At 42.6% G+C, this 23524-nt stretch overlaps 1 protein-coding gene across 2 annotated transcripts in view; it reads right to left on the bottom strand.

Annotated features, from left to right (window-relative positions):
* The window catches only part of LPCAT2 (lysophosphatidylcholine acyltransferase 2), a 428744-nt gene that overhangs the window by 79618 nt on the left and 325602 nt on the right, over positions 1–23524 (bottom strand). For both annotated transcript variants that reach the window (XM_089692556.1, XM_089692557.1), the window contains exon 13: positions 130–228. In XM_089692556.1, the coding sequence (XP_089548682.1) occupies positions 130–228 (99 nt within the window). The remainder of the gene's footprint in view (positions 1–129; positions 229–23524) is intronic.

The raw sequence follows: 23524 nt of genomic DNA, 5'->3' as shown, positions 1-23524 counted from the left end.
ACCACATGACTGCAACAAGATTATCAAGCCTGTGAGCTTATCAAGGAGATGGACTGATGTGAACAGATCATTTTGTGTCATTCTGCAGGAAATATATGATATATTCTAATAACAATATGATGTTATTACCTTAAATGCCATTTGAATAGTCTCTTCAGAATTTGCAGGGTTGCAAAGGATGGCGATCCCAATGATATATTCTCTGAAATCTATGGTACCATCTCTGTTCTTTAAAGAAGAAAATTCATAAAGATTAATTAATGGGAAGGTGGGCTCTATTAGTCATTTTGGCTGCATAATTATCTGTGAAAATAAAATTATACAATTTGTAAACTAATTCCAGTTAAAAATTACATTTGCAGCACAAACATTGCCTTGCTTAATAATTTAGACAGAATGAAAGCCTAAACTGCACTTTTGTTTATTTAGTGAGAGATAGTGCCTTCAGTTTTGATTGTAGCTGATCAAAGTATGCTCAACTAGTGAAATTTCACCCCAATACAGACACTGGATTTTCCCCAGCACTGGATTTTCCCCCGTGTCATACCCCAAAATTACAGAGGTTTTCCTGTATTTCCACTGTCCAAACAGATAGCCTTGCCAACAAATCACACTGCCTTCCTCCAACTAATATTCCATACACCTTACTGAGAGGATTTGCATGATGGGTTATAAAGTCACTGCATGCCAATATACCCAAAAAGCTGCGAACACTAAAAATTACATAGGTCATACAAAAAAGTATATACAGTATGTTGAAGAGTGTTGCACTATCAAATAAATAAATACAATTTTAAAAGTATGAACTGCCTTGTGCAAATGATTACAATTTCAAACCACAAATATATGTGTAAAAAAAGTGTCACTTTATCAACCAAAACGGTCATGCTGAATGATGTTACAGGTAGCATAACATTCTCCATAGCTTCTCCAGACCCTTTCACGTCTGTCATATGTGCTTAGGGTGAACCTTTCAAACCACAAATATGTGTAAAAAGAAGTGTAATTTTATCAACCAAAAACACTTTAAAATATTAAACCCAAAGAAAATATTTATTACATTGCAGCTTGCCCATTCTTAGATATGGAGGCTGTATTAGATTTCTTTTTAGGCTTTCGTTCCCTTATTTTCACCTGGTGATTTGGTCAGTAAGTCTGTTGTTTTTCAACAGATCAAGCTCTTTTGCAGATGCACTGTAGCAGTTACAGAGATGGAACAAACCATTTACTACAGACAGGGTATACAGACAGGGTTTCCTTTATCTCAAAAGGAAAACAAACTGTTTGCTGTAACTGCTTATAAAGTGTGAGGTGGAGCTTCGCTTCAGTTTGTCAGTATGTCTACGTCTGTTAGTTCATCTAACACTCCCCTTCCCCCAGACTGACAATGCTGTTGTCCAAAAGTGTCCTGTGTTCCTTGGGAAGCACTCTAATACAGAAGGGTGAAAAAAGAGGGAAAAAGCCTACAGAAAGAAAACTGATGTAGCCACCACGTTTAATGATTGCTAACTGCTATAAACAATGCTCAAAAAATTTAAAGCAACACTTTGAAAACATATCAAATCTCAATGGGGAAAAATATCATGCTGGATATCTACTATGGACTGGAAAATGTGTTAGGAACGTAAGGGTGCCCCATCGTTTGATGGAAATGAAAATTATCAACCTACAGAGGAGTGAATTCAAAGACACCTTGAAAATCAAAGTGAAAAAATGATGCAGCAGGCTAGTCCATTTTGCTGAAATTTCATTGCAGCAACTCAAAATGGGACTCAGTAGTTTGCATGGCCAGGCATTGTCATGCACCAAGAGGGACCCAGAATGCACTGCACCAGCATAGGGTCTGACAATGGGTCTAAGAATTTCATCCCGATACCTAATGGCAGTCAGGGTGCCATTTTCTAGCCTGTAGAGGTCTGTGCATCCCTCTGTGGGTATGCCTCCCTAGACCATTACTGAACCACCAGCAAAACGGTTATGCTGAATGATGTTACAGGCAGCATAACATTCTCCATGGCTTCTCCAGACCCTTTCACGTCTGTCACATCTGTGAAAAGCACAGGGCGCCAGTGGTGGATCTGCCAATTCTGGTGTTCAATGGCAAATGCCAATCGAGCTGTATGGTGTCGGGCTGTGAGCACAGGGCCCACTAGAGGACAATGGGCCCTCAGGCCACCCTTATGAGTAACTGCTTGTCTCCTGGAATCTCCTCCATGCTTGAGATTGTGCTGGGAGACACAGCAAACCTTCTGGCAATGGCACGTATTGATGTGCCATCCTGGATGAGTTGGACTGTCTGTGCAACCTCTGTAGGGTCCAGGTATCGCCTCATGCTACCAGTAGTGATACTGACCCTAGTCAAATGCAACACTAGTGAAAAACAGTCAGAAAAGATGAGTAGGAAAACAATGTCAGTGGCCTCCCCCTGTAAAACCATTCCTGTTTTGGGGGTCATCTCATTGTTGCCCATCTAGTGCACTGTTAATTTAATTTACACCAAAGCAGCTGAAACTGATTAACAACCCCCTCTGATACTTAACTGACCAGGTCAATATCCCAGGAGTTGAATTGACTTGATGCTATACTCTGATTAAAAAAGTGTTCCTTTAATTTTTTTGAGCAGTGTATATTACATTTTTGGGTTTGATGCAGCCTTACAAATTACTGCAATTAATCACTATAAAGTGTGTAGTACAAATGACTATATGCATGTAAAGTCTTAAACCACACTTAAATTGATTGCAATAAAGTGCATGGTGGATACAATAAAATTAACTATTCAAAACCAATATGAAATGCACATAGATGACAAAATAGCAGCTCTGAAAAGAAATCAATCAACTTCCAGGTGTTTTTTGTTATTTTTTGTCAAAGCTTAATTGAACAAGCTGAAGTTAGAAGTTGATTGTCTACCATACCCAGCTGCACCAGAATTTGCACTCTCAGTTTTAGTAAATCAAACCCTATCTGTCCCCAATTTTACATGCAAAGCTGGCACAGGTGCAAAGTGCATGAAACATACCGTATAATCATCAAATTCAATATACACACACACACAAAAGAGACAAATAGAAGTACCGTAAATTATGCATTCACATATACTGTATGCTGCAATACAAACTTCTTGATTTCTTTGTGACTTCAAATAATTTAATCATACATATTTACCACTGCTCAAGGTAGAGAGGCTCTCAGTCTCCAAACACAATTCCTCCTGTAGGTGCTAGCCCAGCTCATGTGCTGCATAGATGAGAACAAAGGAAGTCTGATCGGCTGCACTCAAACAATCCACTTTATTGAACCAAGATAAAACCAATACAGACAGTAGAAATACAGTGGGGGACTGGCAGGTAAACACGTTTCACGCTAAAGACCGTGGTTATTCATTACCCCAATGTTCTCTTCAAATAATTTAAACTTTAGTGCAACCACCACCTTCTTCAAGTGGACACACTCTCACCTTGCTGGATAGGCATTTGGAATATAAAAGGTCTGGTTTCAGCATTTCATTAAAACTCTACTTTCCCAGGGTTATTAAACACACAGACATCCATATTAGTATATAATTTTATGTGTTTTTATAACCCTTTTAATATCAGACTGTTAGTTATCTTAAAGAACATAAAGCAATTCCCAGTGTGGTGGGCACCCTGTCAGTGCACACACCCCACCTAAATGCCTAAAGGGATATACTGTACGAATATCTGCTATATGGATATCAAAACTGGGTATTTTTTGCATGCATATACATATGCAGAGGCTTGTTTTATTATATTTTGCTTGCATTTGACTGTTTGAACTCTGTTTATAGTGCAAAAACAGTGATTTACGTTCTGGATCGCAGCGTGGACACAGCTTGACCCTCCCCTCCTTCCACTCTTCCACAAACTGCCTTCTTACCATGAGTCGTGTCCTCCTTCTCCTGGCTGGCTGAAGTTTCAGCCAGCCAGAATTTAGTTCCCAAAGCTGGGTTGAAGAAAGTTGAGGGATAGAGAAACAGGTCTATAGCTGCAAGAGATTTCATGTTTTAGATTATAGAGAGAGCTGTAATATCCGCTGAACATATCAGTAATATGTTGGGGGTCAGATATTTTATCCCTAGAGACCGAATTGATGAGGTATGGTATTCTAGTTTTAAAGTGTGGCCTTGTGTTTTACACGCCATCGCTCTACCAGAGTAAAAACATTCAGTTTGAATACAAATCTGAAATAAGACCCCTGCCCCTAGGAGAGTCACGGCTAATAAGTTAGAAAAACGAAATCGGAGATGAAGGTATAAGGCCAAAATGTGAACTAAAAAAATGTCTGATCTGTCGATAATGATGATATTCACGAAGTGGGATATCAAAGTGTGTGCGTAACATCTCAAAGGTGATATAAGATCCTCCTCTTTGAAAATCGGATAACCTAATGAAGGATCTATCATACCACCAACGAAACGCCTGCGGAGATGAAAAAGCCGCAATAAAATCCGGGTCACCAAAAAATGCTGTACCTGGAGAGACAGAGGAGACCAGATTTAATCTAAGTTTATATCAAGACCAAAGCATCAATGAATGGAACACAATGGATTTATGGATCCATAATGCGCGGGGGGGGGATTTTGGACCACAATATGCCTGGTAAATAGAACGGACGTATAGACTGAGATTCAAATCTGATCCACGGGATATGAGAATTAATGGTCGCCCATTGTGATAATTGTGCGAAACGGGCCGACAGGTAGTAAAGCTAGAAATTGGGGAGACCGAGACCTCCCGCCCATTGCGACCGGTATAGGACCGATGAAGTAAAAGGAGGACGTTTATTACGCCAAATAAAATTGTTAATCAGCCGTTGAAAGAGATCTAGGAACGTTTTCAAAACAGGGATTGGGAGTGCCCTAAATAGATAAAGTAATTTAGGCAGAATATTCATTTTGACTGCTGAGACTCTGCCCAAGAATGAGATAGGGTATCCATGCCAGATTTTCAACAGAGTGGAGAGGTGTGACACACATGGTGGATAATTTGCAGCAAATAATTTTGAGTAACTGGGAGTGAGGTTAATACCAAGGTATGAAATCTGATCTGTGGCCCAACAAAATGGAAAAGAATTGCGGAGAGATGCGCTCAGGGAATCAGGAACATTGATAGGCATAACTATTGATTTAGTAAAATTTACAGTAAGACCTGACACTATAGCAAAGTCATTCAGCACTGTGTATAAATTAGGCAATGATACTAATGGGTTAGTAAGGAAAAGCATAACATCATCAGCGTACATACATATTTTGAAATGTGAAACCAATAATGGGTAACCAGAAATGTCTGAATGTGATCTTATTACAATTGCCAAGGGTTCCAACACTAGCGCAAATAATAAGGGCGAAAGAGGACAGCCTTGATGGGTGCCCCTGCCCAGCGTAAAAAAGTATGAATTACAGCCTGGAAGTCTTATTCTTGTTTTGGGGGAGTCGTACAAAGCATGTACCCCAGATAGATATTCTGCACTAAAACCCATCTTCTGCAGTAATAAAAACAAGTAGGGCCAGAGGACACTATCAAAAGCCTTATTGATGTCCAGGCTCAGTAGCAAAACCTTTTTAGAATGTAAGTTGGCATCCTGAATAACATTTAATGTGAGATGAATGTTGTCCGTAATAAATCTATCCGGGATAAAACCCGATTGGTCCGGAGAGACCAAAGAGGAGACAATAGGGACCAACCTATCTGCCAGAATGCGGCTGAATATTTTCAAATCATTGTTCATTACCGAGATTGGTCTATAGTTTTGAGGTAAATGAAGATATTTTAGTGGTTTAGGTAATAGAGACATGTTGCATCTCCTCAGGAGACCTACCTCCCTGCAAAACATCATTGAATATGGACATCAAAAAGGGAGCCAATGTAGGGGCAAAATGTTTTTAATAACTAGATGTAAACCCATTGGGGCCCGGTGCTGTGAAAGTTTTAAGTGTGCTAATTGCATGGGTTATTTCCTCCAAAGTGCATGGGGTATTAAGAGAGGATATCTGAGAGGGTGTGAGAGCAGGAAGGGATATAGAATCAAGCCATGAGCCGTTTGGAGAAGCGGAGGTTGGTTGTGGGGACGCTAATAGGGAGGAATAAAAATTTTCAAAAATCCCCAGGACCTCATGGGGAAGAGAGGAGATGCTGCCAGATTTAGTACGTAATTTGTAGAGATGTGGGGGTCGTATAGAGTGGTTTAATTTCCGTGCGAACATAATAGAGGCTGAGTTACTATGTAATAAAAAAGAGGCCTTCGACCAGTGCAGAGCTTTTTCCATTTTCTGGGAAAGCAAAGTATTCAATTCTAGGTGCTTTTGCGATAACATTGTTTTATTTAGGAGAGAAGGGTTGCCCACATGGGTTCTATAATGTGCTTCCAGTTCTCGAGTTAGTTTCTGAATTTGTTTCCACCGCTATTTTTAGAGGAAGCCATGGAAATGAGGCGGCCACGTAGGACCGCCTTATGAGCTGTCCACAAAATGGCCAGGGAGATATCGGGAGTTGCATTTGACTGAAAGTATTTTTGAATGGAGGTAACTATCTCTTGACGGGAGTTAGAATCTGTAAGCATAGAGTCATTAAGTCTCCAGGAGTAAGGAGTAGGTGCTAAACCTATGAAAGTGAGAGATAGTGCAATAATATTATGATCCGACCAGGAGCTTAAATGAATATAGGCTTTCCTAGAGTTAGCTAGTAGAATGGGGGAACAATAGATATAATCTAGCCTAGCATAAGAGTCATCAGGGTGGGAGTAAAATGAATAATCTCTGGCTCCTACATTATGTGCCTTCCAGGAATCTACCAGTTGAAGTGTGTCTAACATTTTGGTAAGGGATTTTGGGAAGGCTTCAGAGATGGCGAGGACAAACTTCGGTCTAAAAGGGAATTGGCTACCAAATTAAAATCACCTCCCACCAATAAATGAGGAGATAGGAACCCATCCAGAATTTTGAAAGTGACAAAAAAAGGATGCTTGCGCCGAATTTGGTGCGTAGACATTAGCAATCGTGAGTTAACGACCCGAGAGGGTGCCTTTAATAATGATAAATCTGCTCCCAGGGTCACGATAAACATGTTGAATATCGAAGGGAAATGAGTTGTGTAAAAAAATAGCCACACCTCTACTTTTAGTGGAATGTAAGGTGTAGAACCCCTGTTTGTAGGATCTATGAAAGTATGTTGGGTGCTTAGAAGTAAGATAACCTTTGCCCCTAGGCATCTATACTGAAGGAAGGTAGTTTTACGCTTATTTGGTGACTTGAAACCCTGGACATTATGTGAAATACATTGGATTACCATGGCAAACAAGAGTCACATCAATCATCATTATAGTATTCATCCGACAAGTATCCAATATAGCTTGTCTAGTCAGTGTAGCATCCGGAACCACATCAGATAAGATAGAATCTGCCAGCCGCAATTTATGGAGCATCCAAGTCACAATATGGCGGCTGGAACATTCACAAATTGGTGTATAAGCAACATCATGTACTGAAATTGTCATAAAAATAGAAACATAAACAATAGAATTGGAGCTTTAAGAGCCCCTACAACTAAAGAAATCGAAATCAACCATGGATCAGGTAGGCCATTTGCCCTTCCTGAAAAGCCAGAAAAAATAAACATCAAAAGGTCAATCGGGCCCAAACTCTGCCACCGTAAAACAATGGAAGGCGGAGCGGCCACCGCGTAACTGGGCGTTGACATCTCCGGCCATGTCAGGCGGCAGGGTGGGGTCATGTGTCCAAGAGTCCCACAACACCAGCATTCAGGCATTAAATAAGGGCCTGATGACCCTTGCTAAACTTTTGCTCGTCCATATAAATGAAAAGAGGATCAAACATAATATACATATAAGAGTATGAAGAGATCACAGCATTGATCAAAAGCCCATCCAAAGAGTGAATGACATATAAATGCACAGAATCCTTTCATCCTGGTTCTTCTCTGACTCTCCTCCGTTCTCTTTGTGGAGATGGAGTATGCCATATTGGAGATACCCAAGGAGTGGAAGGAGGGCGTCGAGGTGAAGGAGCATCCACCAGGCCTAATTTGGCCAGAATATCCTGCCCCTCAGGGAGAGATGTAGCTATGTATGTGCTACCATTGTGTGGGACTATCGGCTTGAAGGAGAAGCCCCATTTGTAGCGAATATGAGCTGAAAAAAGGGTGGATGTAATTTTCTTCATTTTTATGCATCTCTCCAATGTAGCCGGAGAGACATCTGGGAATATTTGCAAAGTTGAACCTTCAAAAGTGATCACTGGGGTATTGTGGGCAGCCCTGAGTATATTTTCTTTGATCAGGAAATCTTTCAAAGGACAATGTCTCGAGGTGGTTTATCATTAGGAGGTTTTGGGCGCAGGGCTCTATGAATGCAGTCACAAGCAAAGGACCTAGGGTCGTGGTCTGGAAGGAGTGACTTGAATAGCTTGGTTATGGCTTGTGAAAGGTCATTCACAGACTCTGGGACTCCTCTGACTCGCAAATTATTCCTGCGGTTACGATTATCAAGATCCTCAACCTGTGCCTGCAATTGTGTAAAGGCCGTTTGTAAATGATCGTGATCTCTGGAAAGCTCACCATAAGCACAGCTGAGTTCATCATGTTTGGTTTCTAAGCGGTCGGTTCTGGAGCCCAATCCGCTATTTCCAGGGATAGAACATTTGTGCTCTTGTGGAGTTCTGATTGGAATTTAGCAGCTAGCTTAGTGTACATAGTTTCCAGGCAAGATTCCAAGTCCCCCTTTGTAAGTTTCTGTGCATATTCATTGTCCTGAGTTAATGGATGAGCTAAGGTATCCTGCGTGGGACCGGACGGGGATGCTCATTCTGTATTATCTTGAGACATGCTGCAAATCTTGTGCGTTTTAAGTAGGTATGTCGTAAGGGACTTTTGAGCTTTTCCCCTACTTTTTTTCTTGGTGGATGGCATACAGGAAGTCTCTTGGGGGTGATCAGCTGAAAATTAGATGGCCAAGGAAGATAACCCCAGGAGACCGATAACGCCCTAAGCAGGCATATGGTTATAGTTACATGGATGCGGTCAGGCTCATCAGCAAGATCTTTATATTGTAAAAATGATTATTAAGCCGTGGAGATGCAGAGTGGACATAAGCTGCAGTAGGCACCCTTAACAAGGCCAAGGATCCAGAAGCTGGCTCCAACTCCCACCATAGGGTCCGACAGGGCCAAGGATTCTATGCGCCACAGAGTTCCCTGTATACTGGCTCCAGGGTCCTCCAGGACAGATGTAGGGAGCCCAGGAACCTCACTGGCCTCAGCACGCAGGGCACAAAAAGCCTCCGGGCCCAGCGGGGGCTGTGGTCATGGGGGGAGGAGCTCCCGGGCCAGAGAGTGGGACCTACGGACCCCCGAACACTGGAGGGGGACCAGATGACCAGCACCCGCCCGCCCCTATGCCGCCTGTACTCACTATGGCCTGGATGGGATAGGATCAGGGCCGGATGAAGCAGGACGCACTAAGCCGCAGACTTCCGCCACCTCAGAGAGGGGAAATAAGGCCCAGCGCCCCTCTCCCAGATGCAAGGGATGATGAAGATGCCCCCGATGCCCAGGATGGATCCACCACTGCCCGGATGGCAGCGGATTTTGTGCCGAGGCTCTGCGGCTGCACCAGGCCGCGGACATCCGTGATCGCGGAGAGGGGCAATACAGCCCGGATCCCCTCTCCCAGATGCAGGGGACACTACAGCAGCCTCCGGTGCCCTGTACAATGTCATCGCTGCCCGGATGGCAACGGATTAAGAACCAAGGTGGCAGAGCTCTGGATAATGCGACCGCTCCGGTCGCCATCTTAGACACGCCCCCTCAACTAAAGCATTTTTTAATGAAAACCATCTGCAATTTAAAATTGTGCATGCATGAATACTTGCAAATAAGTTTACATTTTGCATTATCTCATTTGTCATATGATCCACATGCCACTTTATGTAATCTGTTCATAAGTATTAGTGGGAAGTAATGAAAAAGTGATACCATCTCAGGAAATTGGTGTTGTCATTCCCTCACATGAAGTTCTGCATAAACTTTAATTTTTTTGTCAGGAACCAAGTGTGTAGTAGAGCAGTTCTAACCCCACTCAATCCTCACTGACTCCTGCTCTTTTTATTAGTCACTTGTTACTTGTTTTAACCACTTGCCCTCCTGAGGATTTACCCCCCTTCCTAACCAGGCCATTTTTCGCGTTACAGCGCTGAGTTATTTTAACTGACAATTGCACAGCCATGCATTGCTGCACCCAAATTAAATTTACGTCCTTTTTTCCCCATGAATTGAGCTTTCTTTTGGTGTTATTTGATTTCTTGTGCGTTTTTTATTTTTATTTTTGCACTACAAAAAAAATGATTGATAATTTTGAGAAAAATTTTGACTTTTTGCTATTAAACATATCCAGTAAAAAAATAAAAAAAAACAAATTTCATCATAAATTTATTCGGCTACATGTCTTTGCTAAAAAAAAATCCAAATACAAGTAAATTAATTGGTTTACGCGACAGTTATAGCGTTTAAAAATGGCGGCATATATACTGTGAGTTTTTGGGTTTTTTTTACTAGTAATGGTGGCAATCAGTGACTTATAGCATGACTGCGGCGGCCATTCTGACACTGGGGAGAACTGACCTGTTGTCACTGACATCCCGAGTGACACCAATACAGTGATCAGTGCAAAAAAAAAAAAGCACTGACACTGTACTAATGGCACTGGGCAGGAAGGGGTAAACATGAAGGGCGATCAAAGGGTTAACTGTGTGCTGGGAGTGTTTTACTTGGGGGTGGTGTCAGTGTGCTTCACTGTACTTACACTGCTTTTGGATGGCTATGCTGTGCTGTGTGCCGGAGCTGACAGGGAGAAGAACTGTTAGTAAACAAAACAGTTCTGCCCATCAGAGATCCTCGGAAATCACCGGGCGCTGGTGGAGTAATCACCGTCCGGGACCCTGTGATTGACAGCTGTGGCTGCAAATGGTGGCACGGCTAGGGCACGCACATGGCTCTCGTCCCTTACCCGGAAATATAAAATCACATATATATGTGATTTTTCGCACCCATGCCACCCTGTAGCAGTATTTCTGCTATAGGGTGGATGGGAAGCAGTTAATAATACAGCTTTCTTGTCTAAATTAAAGGGAAAACACAGGACAGGACTAAAGCTAGGTAGAAATGTACCCAAATTCCAAATTTTTTTTTTTTTTTTTATATATGTGTACCACTGTCCATTCAACAGAAGCTGGTTTAACAACCGACTGCTGTCAAATGGTCCTGCTGGAGAACTAACATTAGACCAGTGCATGCAGCCTATGAAAGGGTCCCCACTGTCAGAATACATTAGAGCAGCAGGTGAGATCCCTGTTTGTTGACAAACACAAGCGCAAACGATGTGGATGCAGGGATCTGTGAGGTTTTTGTTTTTTTTTTTAACAAAAAAAAATATGCATATATACCCCACTTATATACCCTACTTCAAGCTGGTCGCACATGGATCAAAATGTGGCCGGTTCAGCAGTGAATTATATGGGCACCTCAACACTGATCATTGTGTTCTGACAGGGGAAGGATCACCACCATGAGAACACAATAGCACAGTGGGAGTGATTCCCCCATCCACCTAGAAATTGTGAATGGGGGAATTGGCACATTTTTATTTTGTTCTGGTTAAACAAAATAAATTTATAATATATGGCCTGCTTTTGAGTGGCCACACTGTTCTGTGAAAATTTGGTCTCTGACACATATGCATACTAAGAGGGCTGATGTAAAAAGCTTATGATCACTAGGCTGAGCAGTCAGCAGAGCTGAAGCCAGGAGGTCATAGAGAATTCAGGTCCTGCTGCTATGCTGCACAACAGCTGGAAAATATATTGTGGGGGATACAAGAAACAGGGGAATTTACAACCATATTTATTCCAGAGATCTGGAGTTATTCAGCTACTTGTTAACTGTGCATATAATTCAGTATGACTTAATACTTGTTTTCTAATATCTTGCACCACATAAATCAAATTCACATAGTTCTTTTTAGAATTTGACAGATTCACAAAGCCATTCAGAAACTTTTCCTATTAAGAAATCTAGAGTCTGATAAAACCAAACAGAGCTGGTGTTATTAACCATTTCAATACCGGGTAATTTTACACCTTCCTGCCCAGGCCATTTTTCAGGTTTCAGCGCTCTCACACTTTGAATAACAATTGCGCGGTCATACAACACTGTACCCAAACTAAAATTTTATCATTTTCTTCACACAACTAGAGCTTTCTTTTGGTGGTATTTAATCACCGCAGGAGTTTTTATTTTTTGCTAAATTAACAAAAAAAGACCAAAAATTTTGAAAAAAAACACATTTTTCTTTGTTTCTGTTATAAAAGTTAACAAATAAATAATTGTTCTTCATAAATTTATGCCGAGATGTATTCTGCTACATGTCTTTGGTGAAAATAACCCAAATTAGGATGTATTTTTTAGTTTGTAGGAAGGTTATAGAGTTCACAAACTATGGTATAGATCTGAATATTGATCAATCATGAAGTACAGCCAATCTAATTTCTTGAAGTCCAAGAATGTCAGAACAGTACAGATATCCCCCAAATGACCCCTTTTTGCAGAGTAGACAGTCCGACGTACTTCATGAGAGGCATGGCGAGTTTTTTGAAGTTGTATTTTTTTGTCATAATTTTTCGGAAAATGAAAAAATTAAAAAAATTATTTTCACTATTTTTTTTTTTACATACTGTCACCAGTGCAGTACAGCGTCATCATATAACTGGCATGGCGGTTAACAGGGACACTGACTGGTGACAGTATGAAAAATATTTTTAAATTTTTTTTTATATTTAATTTTTTATTACATTTTTTTAAATTTTTTAAGATTTTTTTTCAGATTTTACTATGACCAAAGTAATCAGTATTTTTTTTTTTTTTTTTTACACAATTTGCTTATAGCAAAGAATTACTTTTTTTTTGTGCTTAGCTGTGATTTGGTCACAGCTAATCACATGACATGTGCATGTGATTAGCTGTGACCATTCACAGCTAGGCACTAGTATACAATGGATGGCATCATGAATGAAGCCATCCATTGTATACAACTGTCATGTGACCTGCTGTGATTGGTCACAGCAGGTCACATGGTACCAGCAACGGGAGCTGGTACTCGGATCTGTCATCGGCCGTGTCCGAGGTGCACGGCCGGTGACATATCGCACTGCTGCGCCGCTCTGCATTAGCGCAAACTGCGCATGTGCGGGAGCACGCCAAATGGCGTGCACCCAGAGTGAAGAGACATATCTGAAGCCGCCAAACGGCCATTGGCCGGGCGGCTAATGGTTAACCACTAGTGGACCGCTCACAGTACATTTACTGCGGCAAAGCGGCCCCTGTAGGCAGGATCATGTTTATAAACGTCATCCTGTTTACATGGTAAGGGGTGCGTGCGAGATGCTCGACCGCCCTACCCTCGGCCGCAGGTGTCAATCACCGGGTCCTGGCTGGTGATTACCTGCTGGGTCCCGGCGACTGCTGGCAAACACTGACAGGGAGCACACTGCATTGTTTTCAGTGCAGCTCTTCTCCCTGTCAGTTTCCAGCACACTGTTCAGGAGAGCAGAGCTTAGCTTTCCAGGACAGTGTGTAACTGTGAAGCAAACACCCCCCCCCCCAGTGAAACACTCCCCTCACACAGTTAACCCCTTGATTGCCTAAAAATGTTAACTCCTTCCTCCCAAGTGCCATTAGTACAGTGTCAGTGTTTTTTTTTTCTTTTGCACTGATCACTGTATTGGTGTTACAGGGGATGTCAGTGACCCCAAGTCAGTTACCTCCCAGTGTCAGAATGTCTGCCGCAGTCCCGCCATAAGTCTCTGATTGCCGCCATAAGTTGCTGATTGCCGCTATTATTAGTATAAAAAATAAATAAATCCAGTATCCACTTTCACGTAAACCAATTAATTTACATGTGTTGGGATTTTTTTTTTAGCAAAGACATGTCAAAGAATACATTCTGGCTGAAATTTATGGCGAAATTTGATTTTTAAATTTTTGTACTGGATGTTTTATAGCAAAAAGTCCAAAATATTGTTTTTCCTCAAAATTGTCGGCCTTTTTTTTTTATATCGCAAAAAATAAAAACCGCACAGGCAATTAAATACCACCTAAAGAAAGCTCAATTTTTGGGGAAAAAATTACGCAAATGTAATTTTGGTGCAGCGTTGCATGACCGCGCAATTGTCAAAGTACCACAGCACCGTAACAAAAACCACTCCTGTAGCCGCTTCCTGACCGCTCTATAGCAGAAATACTGCTACAGGTTGGCACAGGTGCGGAAAATCATATATATATATATATATATATATATGCATGATTCGTGCTCCCGTAGTTTTCATGCCCCTCCAAAATGGTGTCAGATTGCCCGCTAGTACACCAGTAATCACATTTAACCCCTTGATTGTCAGGAACCTGCTCATGCACAATAAACCTCCATTGCTAGTATAGTGTCTGAACGGAACAATATCTTTGATCAGGTCAGCACTATACCAGCATTCACATTAGTATAGCGTTCCCAAAAATGCAGCGTTAGAGGGATCAGCCTTGGCATTTCGCCCCTATGCTTACCCCCTCTTCTCCCCCAGCAAGTGCAGTGTCAGTAGGTCACTGTCACTTGATACATTGCACACAAAACCGCAGTGTTCGCAAAATCAGGCCTGATCTCTGTTAGCACTTGTCGGTAAATTTTGATGACTCATATGCAGCATAGTGCCAGTACAAGTGCCGTGCTACCTTTTGGTGAAGTGGCGAGCACTAGTGGCCTAGTACATCCTTTTACATATCTCTTAGATTGTAAGCTCCCAGGATCAGGCCCTTCTAACCCTCTTATGTTGAACTGTATTGTTGCTGTATTGTCTCCCGTTATATTGTAAAGCGCTGAGCAAACTGTTGGCGCTATATAAATCCCGTATAATAATACCAGTACTGCAATGTGACTTGGTGACGTGGTGAGTCCCATAAGTTCAGTACAAGCTGGTGCAGTGGCGAGCACAAGTTTTGTCCCGCAGCCACTAAGAATTCGCACACAAGCCTGTAGAGCCCCTAGTATCCTTCCAGATGTGCTTGCAAATCCCGATTGGCAGCCCACAAATTCTGCAGCATCCGTACTTCCCACATTCACTGCCCAACCTGAAATTCAGGAGGAAACAGCAAATTTAACTACTCCCCTTGATTTTTTGGAGCTGTTTTTCACTGAAGATCTGTATGCATTGATTGTGGATGAAAGTAATTTATATGCACAACAATTTATCGCCGCCAACCCAAATTCAAACCTTGCCAGACTAATCACATGTAAACCTATTACGGTTTCCGAATTAAAATAGTTTTTTGGGCCTAACCCTCAACATGGGCATTACTAAAAAAAATGAATTGCGGTTGTATTGGTCCACAGACCTGATTCATCATATACCCGTGTTCTCTGCTGCCATTTCCAGGCATAGATAGGAGAGTATAATGTATTTTATGCATTTCAACGACAATACATTCAGTCGTCCTCAGGGTGACCCTGAATTTGACTGGCTCCACAAAATTCAGCCCCTGGTAAATCACCTTAACCAAAAATTTGCAGATGTCTATACTCCCCAGCAAACAATCTGCGTTGATGAGTCCCTCATTAATTTTTCTGGCCGCCTTGCATTCAAACAATTTCTCCCCAGCAAGCATGCCAGATATGGGGTCAAGATGTAGAAGACCTGTGAGAGGGCCACAAGCTATACTTATAAGTTTTGGATTTACGAGGGAAAAGATAGTCACGTGGAGCTTCCCGGATGGCCAGACTACATGGGGAGTAGTGGCAAGATAGTTTGGGACTTGATATCATCCTTTTTCCATATGGGGTATCACTTATACGTGGAAAATTTTTATTCAAGCATGCCACTATTTAGACATTTGTTCAATCTTGGAACTGGTGCTTGTGGCAAAGTATGACCTAATGTGTGCCCACCATTAGAAGTGGGTGGATGCAGTGCGGTATATTCTAATGGTGGGCATGCCACACACTTTTTCTGGCAGAGATTTTTTCTAATTTTTTCATTCAGCCCACAGGCTGCATACAAAAAAAAAAAAACAAGAACATAGCATATATAACCAACAAGGACCAGCGATGTACTGGTACATGCCTGGACTTTGAATGGTTATACCAGGATGATACCTACAGCTGCAGGCATCATCCTGGTATCGTTTTTTTCAGCCAGCGATCAGCTTTCATGTAAAAGCAATCCTAGTGGCTAATTAGCTGCAAGATTGCTTTTACAAGCAGTGGGAGATGATAACCCCTCCCCCGCTGCTTCCACAGCCTTCTCGGGTAGTCCCATTCCATCGGGGGAACCTGAGAATGTAGCTGGTGTTTCTGCCAGCTGACCATGAAGCTGATTGGAAACCAGAATGCTGCCAGTCATCTCTATAGTCTAAGAAATCAGAAGCTACGAGCATTTCATCACTTCAGTTTTGCAGGATATAAACAGAGCCATTTGTAAATTGGGAAAGCATCTGATCACACTGATCTTGGTTTGATTAGATAATATAAGGGCAGAGGAGAGATCTAGAGTCTGATAGACCCCAAATTTCTCAAAAAAGAATATATGACAATGCTCATTGAAGTTATAGGGGATATTTGCATTCCCTGTGATAGCATTCAGAAACAATTCAGTACTGTCCGTGATACTTTTTTTATTTGCACTAACATACAATTTTGAGGACAAGCTTTCGGGGAGTGTCCCCTTCTTCAAGGTCCAAGCAGTACTGTTACAAAGTTTTAGCAGAATGTTAGAAGATATGTGGGGATTGAGAAAAAAAAAGGCAGAAAGAAACACAAGTACTCACAGAGGGAGTCATAAATATGTTGGATAATGAGTGAAGAATCCCATGTCCAAATTAAGGCCGTTATCTCTTGTGTCAAATAGAATTATCATTCTTATTTCAAAAGTTTTTCTTTCCTGAATGGATTTGAAATTTCCTTTAAGAACTAAAACTTTGAGGTCTTCCATAATGTGGTCCGGTTGTGCAAAATGGTGTCCCACAGGTGTGCAAAGGTCATCTTCTTTATGTTCCTTGATGGTATGTCTGTGCAAATTCATCCTTGTTTGCAACTTCTGTCCTGTTTCGCCAACATAAGATCCTTTGCTACACTTTCTGCACTGGATAAGGTACACAACATTACTGGAGGTGCAGCTGTATGATCCGGAGATATTGAAAATCCCTTTTGAGTGTCTGACACTTTTTGATGGATTGATTTGGTTGCACAGTGTGCAGCGTTTCTTATTGCAGGGTGTGCTTCCATTATTTATGACATTTTGATCAGAAGGAAGTTTCCTACTGATTAGTTTATTTCTGAGGTTGGGGGATTGTCTGAAGGCCAGTACGGCTACAATCACCTCAAGCTGTGATAGCATTAAAAGTGATAAAAAAAAAAAAAAAATGAAAGGGACAGTGTAAAAATAATAAAATAATAAAAAAAATAAAAAAAACCTTGCCCCCCCCCTGCGCACGCACACCTGTGTGCGTGAGCGTTGACACTGTGAAGGTATGTAAACAGCGGTTGCACCATGCATGTGAGGTATCGCTGTGAACGTCAGATCAAGGGCAGTAATTCTAAGACTAGACCTCCTCTGTAAATCTAAAATGGTAGCTTGTAAAGGCTTTTAAAACTTTACCTATGGATATTAAAAATGTGTGCAGTTTGTCGCCATTGCACGGGGCCTGCACAGCTTTAAATCATGTCATGTTTGGTATCGGTTTACTTGGCATACCATCATCTTTCATATTTTACTAAATAATTGGCCAATATATTGTGTTTGTGCATTAAAAGTAAAAAAAGTGTATTTTTTTTTTAAATTTGCTTTTGAAAAATCACTGTGCGAGCATTATGTGACATAAAAAATTGTAGTACCCACCATTTTAGTCACAAGGGTATCTGCTTTAAAAAAATATATAATGTTTGGGGGTTTAAATTAATTTCCTAGCAAAAAATACTGATTTGTTTTCATGTGAACAAAAAGTGTCAGAAAAGGCTTGATCTTCAGGTGATTAGAAGAGTGAATGATGTGTGGCATAAACTTCTAATGCTGGGCATAAAATGCCCCCACCCCCCAAAACGACCCCTTTTTGGAAAGTAGACTATTCTATTTTCTATTTGCTGAGAAGCATGTTGAATCAATAGAAATATTTATTTTTTTACCACAAGTATTTGGAAAATGCCAAAATATTTTTTTTATTTTTACACAAAATTGTCAATTAAATGATTTATTGCTCACACATGCCATGGGTATATGTGAAATTACTCCCCAAAATACATTCTGCTACTTCTCCCGAGTATGGGGGTACCACATGTGAGAGACGTTTTGGCAGTCTAGCCAAGTATAGGACCCCAAAATCCAATAAGCAACTTCAGGCTTTTAAAGGGCTTTATTTCCTCATTACACTTCCTGACTACCTATCACAGTTTCAGAGGCCCTAAAATGCCAGGATAGCACCCCCCCCCCCAATGACCCCTTTTTGAAAAGCAGACACCCCAAGGAATTTGATAAGAAGTATGATGAGTATTTTGCAGATCTCGTTTGTTGCCACAAGTTTTTGGAAGATGAAGAAAGAAAACAAAAACATTTTTTTATTTTCTTCTTTTATATTTCAAAACCTTGTGAGAAAAAATTAGATCTGCAAAACACTCACCATGCCTCTTTACATTCCTTGGGGTGTCTACTTTCCAAAAGTAGATCATTTGGGGGGGTTTGGTGCTATCCTGGCATTTCAGGGCCTCCGAAACTGTGATAAGTAGTGAGGAAGTGAAATGAGGAAGTTACGCACCTTCCGGGTTTCAAAGTGGTTATTGGATTTCAGGCTCCTGTATGTGACTAGACTCCCAAAAAGTCTCACACATGTCATATCCCCATACTCGTTAGAAGTATCAGAATGTATTTTAAGGTGTAATTCCACATATACCCATTGCTTGTGTGAGAAATAAATAATTTAATGACAACTTTGTGTAAAAAAAATAAGTTTTTGTAATTTTCCAGAAACTTGTGAAAAAAATTTTTCACTCGCCCGCTCACCAAATGAGAGGGGAAATCCCTTTGTGGCAAGCACAGATGGAGTGGGTGGCTTGCAATGCAATCCCCGGGCCCCGGGGATCGATTTGCGTTCCACTTGCGCTCTAAGCCTCGTTGTGAAGCCGACTTCCGATTTCTTCTTCACCGCCACGGGGGACATGAGGAGAGGCCCACTCTCTACCTCCTTGGGGTACACGAGGAGAGGCCTGCTCTCCACCGCCTTGGGGGACACAAGGAGGGGCCTGATCTACACCACCTTGGGGGATACGAGGAGAGGCCAGATCTCTACCACCTTGGGGGACACGAGGCCCGCTCTACACCGCCTTGGGGGACACGAGGAGAGGCCCGCTCTACACCGCCTTGGGGGACACGAGGAGAGGCCCGCTCTACACCACCTTGGGGGACATGAGGAGAGACCCGCTCTACACCAGCGTGGGGTACACGTGAAGGAGAGACCCGCCAATGGTGCACATCACTACACCCGTCAGCTTAAGGTAAATTACATTTTTTGTGCTGCGCTCTGGGAGCAAAATGATTTAGAAAAGAGTAAAAAAAAAAACCAACAACATTAAAAAAAAAAAAACCATGCCATTTTAGTGCTGCTCTCTGGGGCCTAAATATTTTAAAAAGTAAAAAAGAAAAAACAAATCACAGCACGCTTATGCACAATCAGCTACAAATTTCATTTAAAGTGAAAAAAAATATTTTCAATAAAATTGGTAGCTGACTATGCATAAGAACAAATCCTCATATGGTAGTGGTGAAAATTATCAGTGCCCTCCCAGTTTTGACTCTGGTATTTTATATGCACCCTGTTTATTTTCCTAGTGTCACCATTGGTCCCTCACAGTTGTAATGCGTGGACAGGCCCACCAAGCAAGCATCTGTGCTCCGCCCTGCAGAGAAAAGCTCCTGAAAGGCAGCCCAGCCAACAGACACACCGAGCCACCAGAGGAGCCTTCAAGTAGACCAGCCTTTAATCTGAACTGCCTTTAATCTGAAGTGGCGTTAATCTGAAGTGCCGTTGGGCTGAACTGCTGTTGGGCTGAACAACTGCCGTTGGGCTGAGCAACTGCCATTGAGCTGAACTGCCTTTAATCTAAACTGCCTTTAATCTGAATTGATGTTAATGTGAACTGCCGTTGAGCTGAACTGCCGTTGAGCTAAACTGCCTTGTTTAATCTGACCTGCCATTGAGCTGAACTGCCGTTGAGCTGAACTGCATTGTTTAATCTGAACTGCCATTAATCTGAACTGCCTTTAATCTGAACTACCGTTGAGCTGAACTGCCGTTGAGCTCAACTTCCTTGTTTAATCTGAACTGCCATTGAGCTGAACTGCCTTTGAGCTGACATGCCGTTGAGCTGACATGCCGTTGAGCTGACATGCCATTGAGCTGACTTGCCTTTGATCTGAATTGCCTTTATCCTCCCTGGCGGTATTCCTGAGTGTAGCTCAAGGTAAATTTTCAGTACCACAAGTGGTAACCCCAAGCTACACTCGGGCTTACCATGCGGCGCTGCTCCGGGATCTGTTCTTCTCTTACCTTGTCCTGCGCTCCCGTGATGTCCCTCCTGCAGTGTCCCCTGTAATGTCCTCCGGCGGATGCCGGCATCTGTCTTCTGGGTTCCATCCCCTGCGACGTCGGGACGTACGGGGATGGAACAGCAGGAAATTTGAGAATGGCAAAAAGTGACATTCACTAAATTCACTAAAATAACATAGTAAAACATTACTGTATCAAACCATTTCACATACATTTTGTCCCTAGTACTTTGTCCTGTGCCCTGCCTACATTTTTACTGTTCTTTCTGCCTGGAAACTGATAAATGTCCATGGCATCCAAAGAGCGTCCCTTTAGGTAAAAATCGGTTTTAGACCAGCTAGAGAACAGCGATAGTAAAATAGAACTACTTGCAGAATTGAGTGATAATGATTCGTGGGGAAATTCGTCATCAGACACGATTTTGCGACTTTGCTCAGTGATGTGCGAACTTGGCGCTATATTTCAAATTTCAGTGTTTTTGGTTTGAATATATTATTGAATTAAATTTATTATATTATTATGTTTTATGATTATTTATATTATAATTTATGACTTAGTTTTTCAAATTTTATCATACCCGGGATGTTTACTAGACTCAGTGATTCATTTACTAGATTTCATTTACTAGATTTCAGTGAGTTATTCCTAAGCCAATATATATTAAAAGGATAATGAGCGCTAATAAAAACAGCTGCTAAAACACCATAAGGTACCAATAAAAACCTCTAAATATAAATGACAAGGTGAAGGTCCCATCATTGGTGTCAGTGGGAGGAATAGTGCCCCATCATTGGTGTCAGAGCGAGGAATCGTGCCCCATCATTGGTGTCAGTGGGAGGAATAGCACCCCATCATTGGTGTCAGTGGGAGGAATAGCACCCCATCATTGGTGTCAGTGGGAGGAATCATGCCCCATCATTGGTATCGGTGGCAGAAATAGGGCCCCATTATTGGTATCGGTGGGAGGAATAGTGTCCCATCATTGGTATCAGTGGGGGGAATATTGCCCCGTCTTTGGTGTCAGTGGGAGGAATCGTGCCCTGTCATTGGTGTCAGTGGGAGGAATCGTGCCCTGTCATTGGTGTCAGTGGGAGGAATAGTGTCCCAACATTGGTATCAGTGGGAGGAACAGTACTCCATCAGTGTCAGTGGGAGAAATAGTGCCCCATCATTGGTGTCAATGGGAAGAACCGTGCCCCATCATTGGTGTCAGTGGGAGGAATAGTGCCCCATCATTGGTATCAGTGGGAGGAATAGTGTGCCATCATTGGTGTCAGTGGGAGGAATGGTGTCCCATCATTGGTGTCAGTGGGAGGAATCATGCCCCATCATTGGTGTCAGTGGGAGGAATAGCACCCCATCATTGGTGTCAGTGGGAGGAATAGCACCCATCATTGGTGTCAGTAGGAGGAATTGTGCCCCATCATTGGTATCAGTGGGGGAAAAGTGTCCCATCATTGGTGTCAGTGGGAGGAATCGTGCCCCATCTTTGGTGTCAGTGGGAGGAATCGTGCCCCATCTTTGGTGTCAGTGGGAGGAATCGTGCCCCATCTTTGGTGTCAGTGGGAGGAATCGTGCCCCATCTTTGGTGTCAGTGGGAGGAATCGTGACCCGTCATTGGTGTCAGTGGGAGGAATCGTGACCCGTCTTTGGTATCAGTGGGGGGAGGAATAGTGCTCCATCGTTGGTGTCAGTGGGTGGGGGAGAGGAATAGTGCTCCATCGTTGGTGTCAGTGGGGGGGGGGGAATAGTGCCCGATTGTTGGTGTCAGTGATGGGGAGGAATAGTGCCCCATCGTTGGTGACAGTGGGGGGAGGAATAGTGCCCCATCGTTGGTGTCAGTGGGAGGAATAATGCCCCATCATTAGTATCAGTGACACCAATGATAGGGCACTATTCCTCCCACTGACACCAATGACACTCGCTGACCCCTGTTCCAGCATGGTGCTGCTGCAGCCAGTATACGTGGTTGTTGCAGCAGCACCATCTGCACGGCACACTTACCGGCCGCTCCCTCACTCGATGTTCGCGGGGCCGCTCGGCTCCGCCTCCTCGCAGGTGATTGTCCGCCTGTGTGCCTTTCCCGAGCTACAGTTCTGGCGCCCAATCGCCGGTGAGGAGGAGGAGCCGAGCGGCAGCGCGAACATCGAATGAGGGAGCGGCCGAACTGAATGAAGGAGCAGTCGCGCTTCCTGGACTGGATCGTCGTGGGACTGGGACCAGAGCCAGGTAAGAAACAGCAGCCCCCTGCCCGCCCCTGTACTTAGTGTCCCTTCCGTTGGAAGGGGGGGGCGGCACACCACGCCACCCCCCTAAAAAGTGCCGCCCTGACACCGGCTCGGAAGTGTCAGCATGCCCTATAGCAGCGTATAAGACGACCCCCGACTTTTGAGAAGATTTTCATGAGTTAAAAAGTTGTCTTATACGCCGGAAAATACGGTACCCTTTTTCTGATGCAAAATACCACTTCAATGACTGTGTGTGGATTGCATTCTATTCAATTAAGAAAAAAAACACCAAAAAAAATAATTTTTTGGATGCCAAAAAGCAGTAGGAAGCCAGTTTCACATCAAGATTTGCTATGGTTTTCGTTGTACAGCAGGACCAAGCCTTGTGTAACATCCCCTTTCTGATGAAAAATACCACTTATCAATGGTTGTGTTTTGGGTTGTAATCTTTTAGTGGTGGTCCATTAACAGCAATCATCAAAAGATCATCCAAAGTCTCCAGTGTCAGTGATGAACGATAGACAGTCTTTATTCTGTTTTGGTAGCTAAAGCTACGTTCACATGAGATGGTTGTTGGGGGAAGTGCGGCGCAGAAATTGACCAGAGGGAGTATGTTGCTGAATCTTTCTTTCTG

The sequence above is a fragment of the Staurois parvus genome, unplaced genomic scaffold (genome assembly GCF_062004578.1).
Source record: "Staurois parvus isolate SC_StPar_1 unplaced genomic scaffold, SC_StPar_1.0 ptg000594l, whole genome shotgun sequence".
NCBI classification, from domain to species: domain Eukaryota; kingdom Metazoa; phylum Chordata; class Amphibia; order Anura; family Ranidae; genus Staurois; species Staurois parvus.
This window is presented reverse-complemented; position numbering and strand designations above follow the sequence as displayed.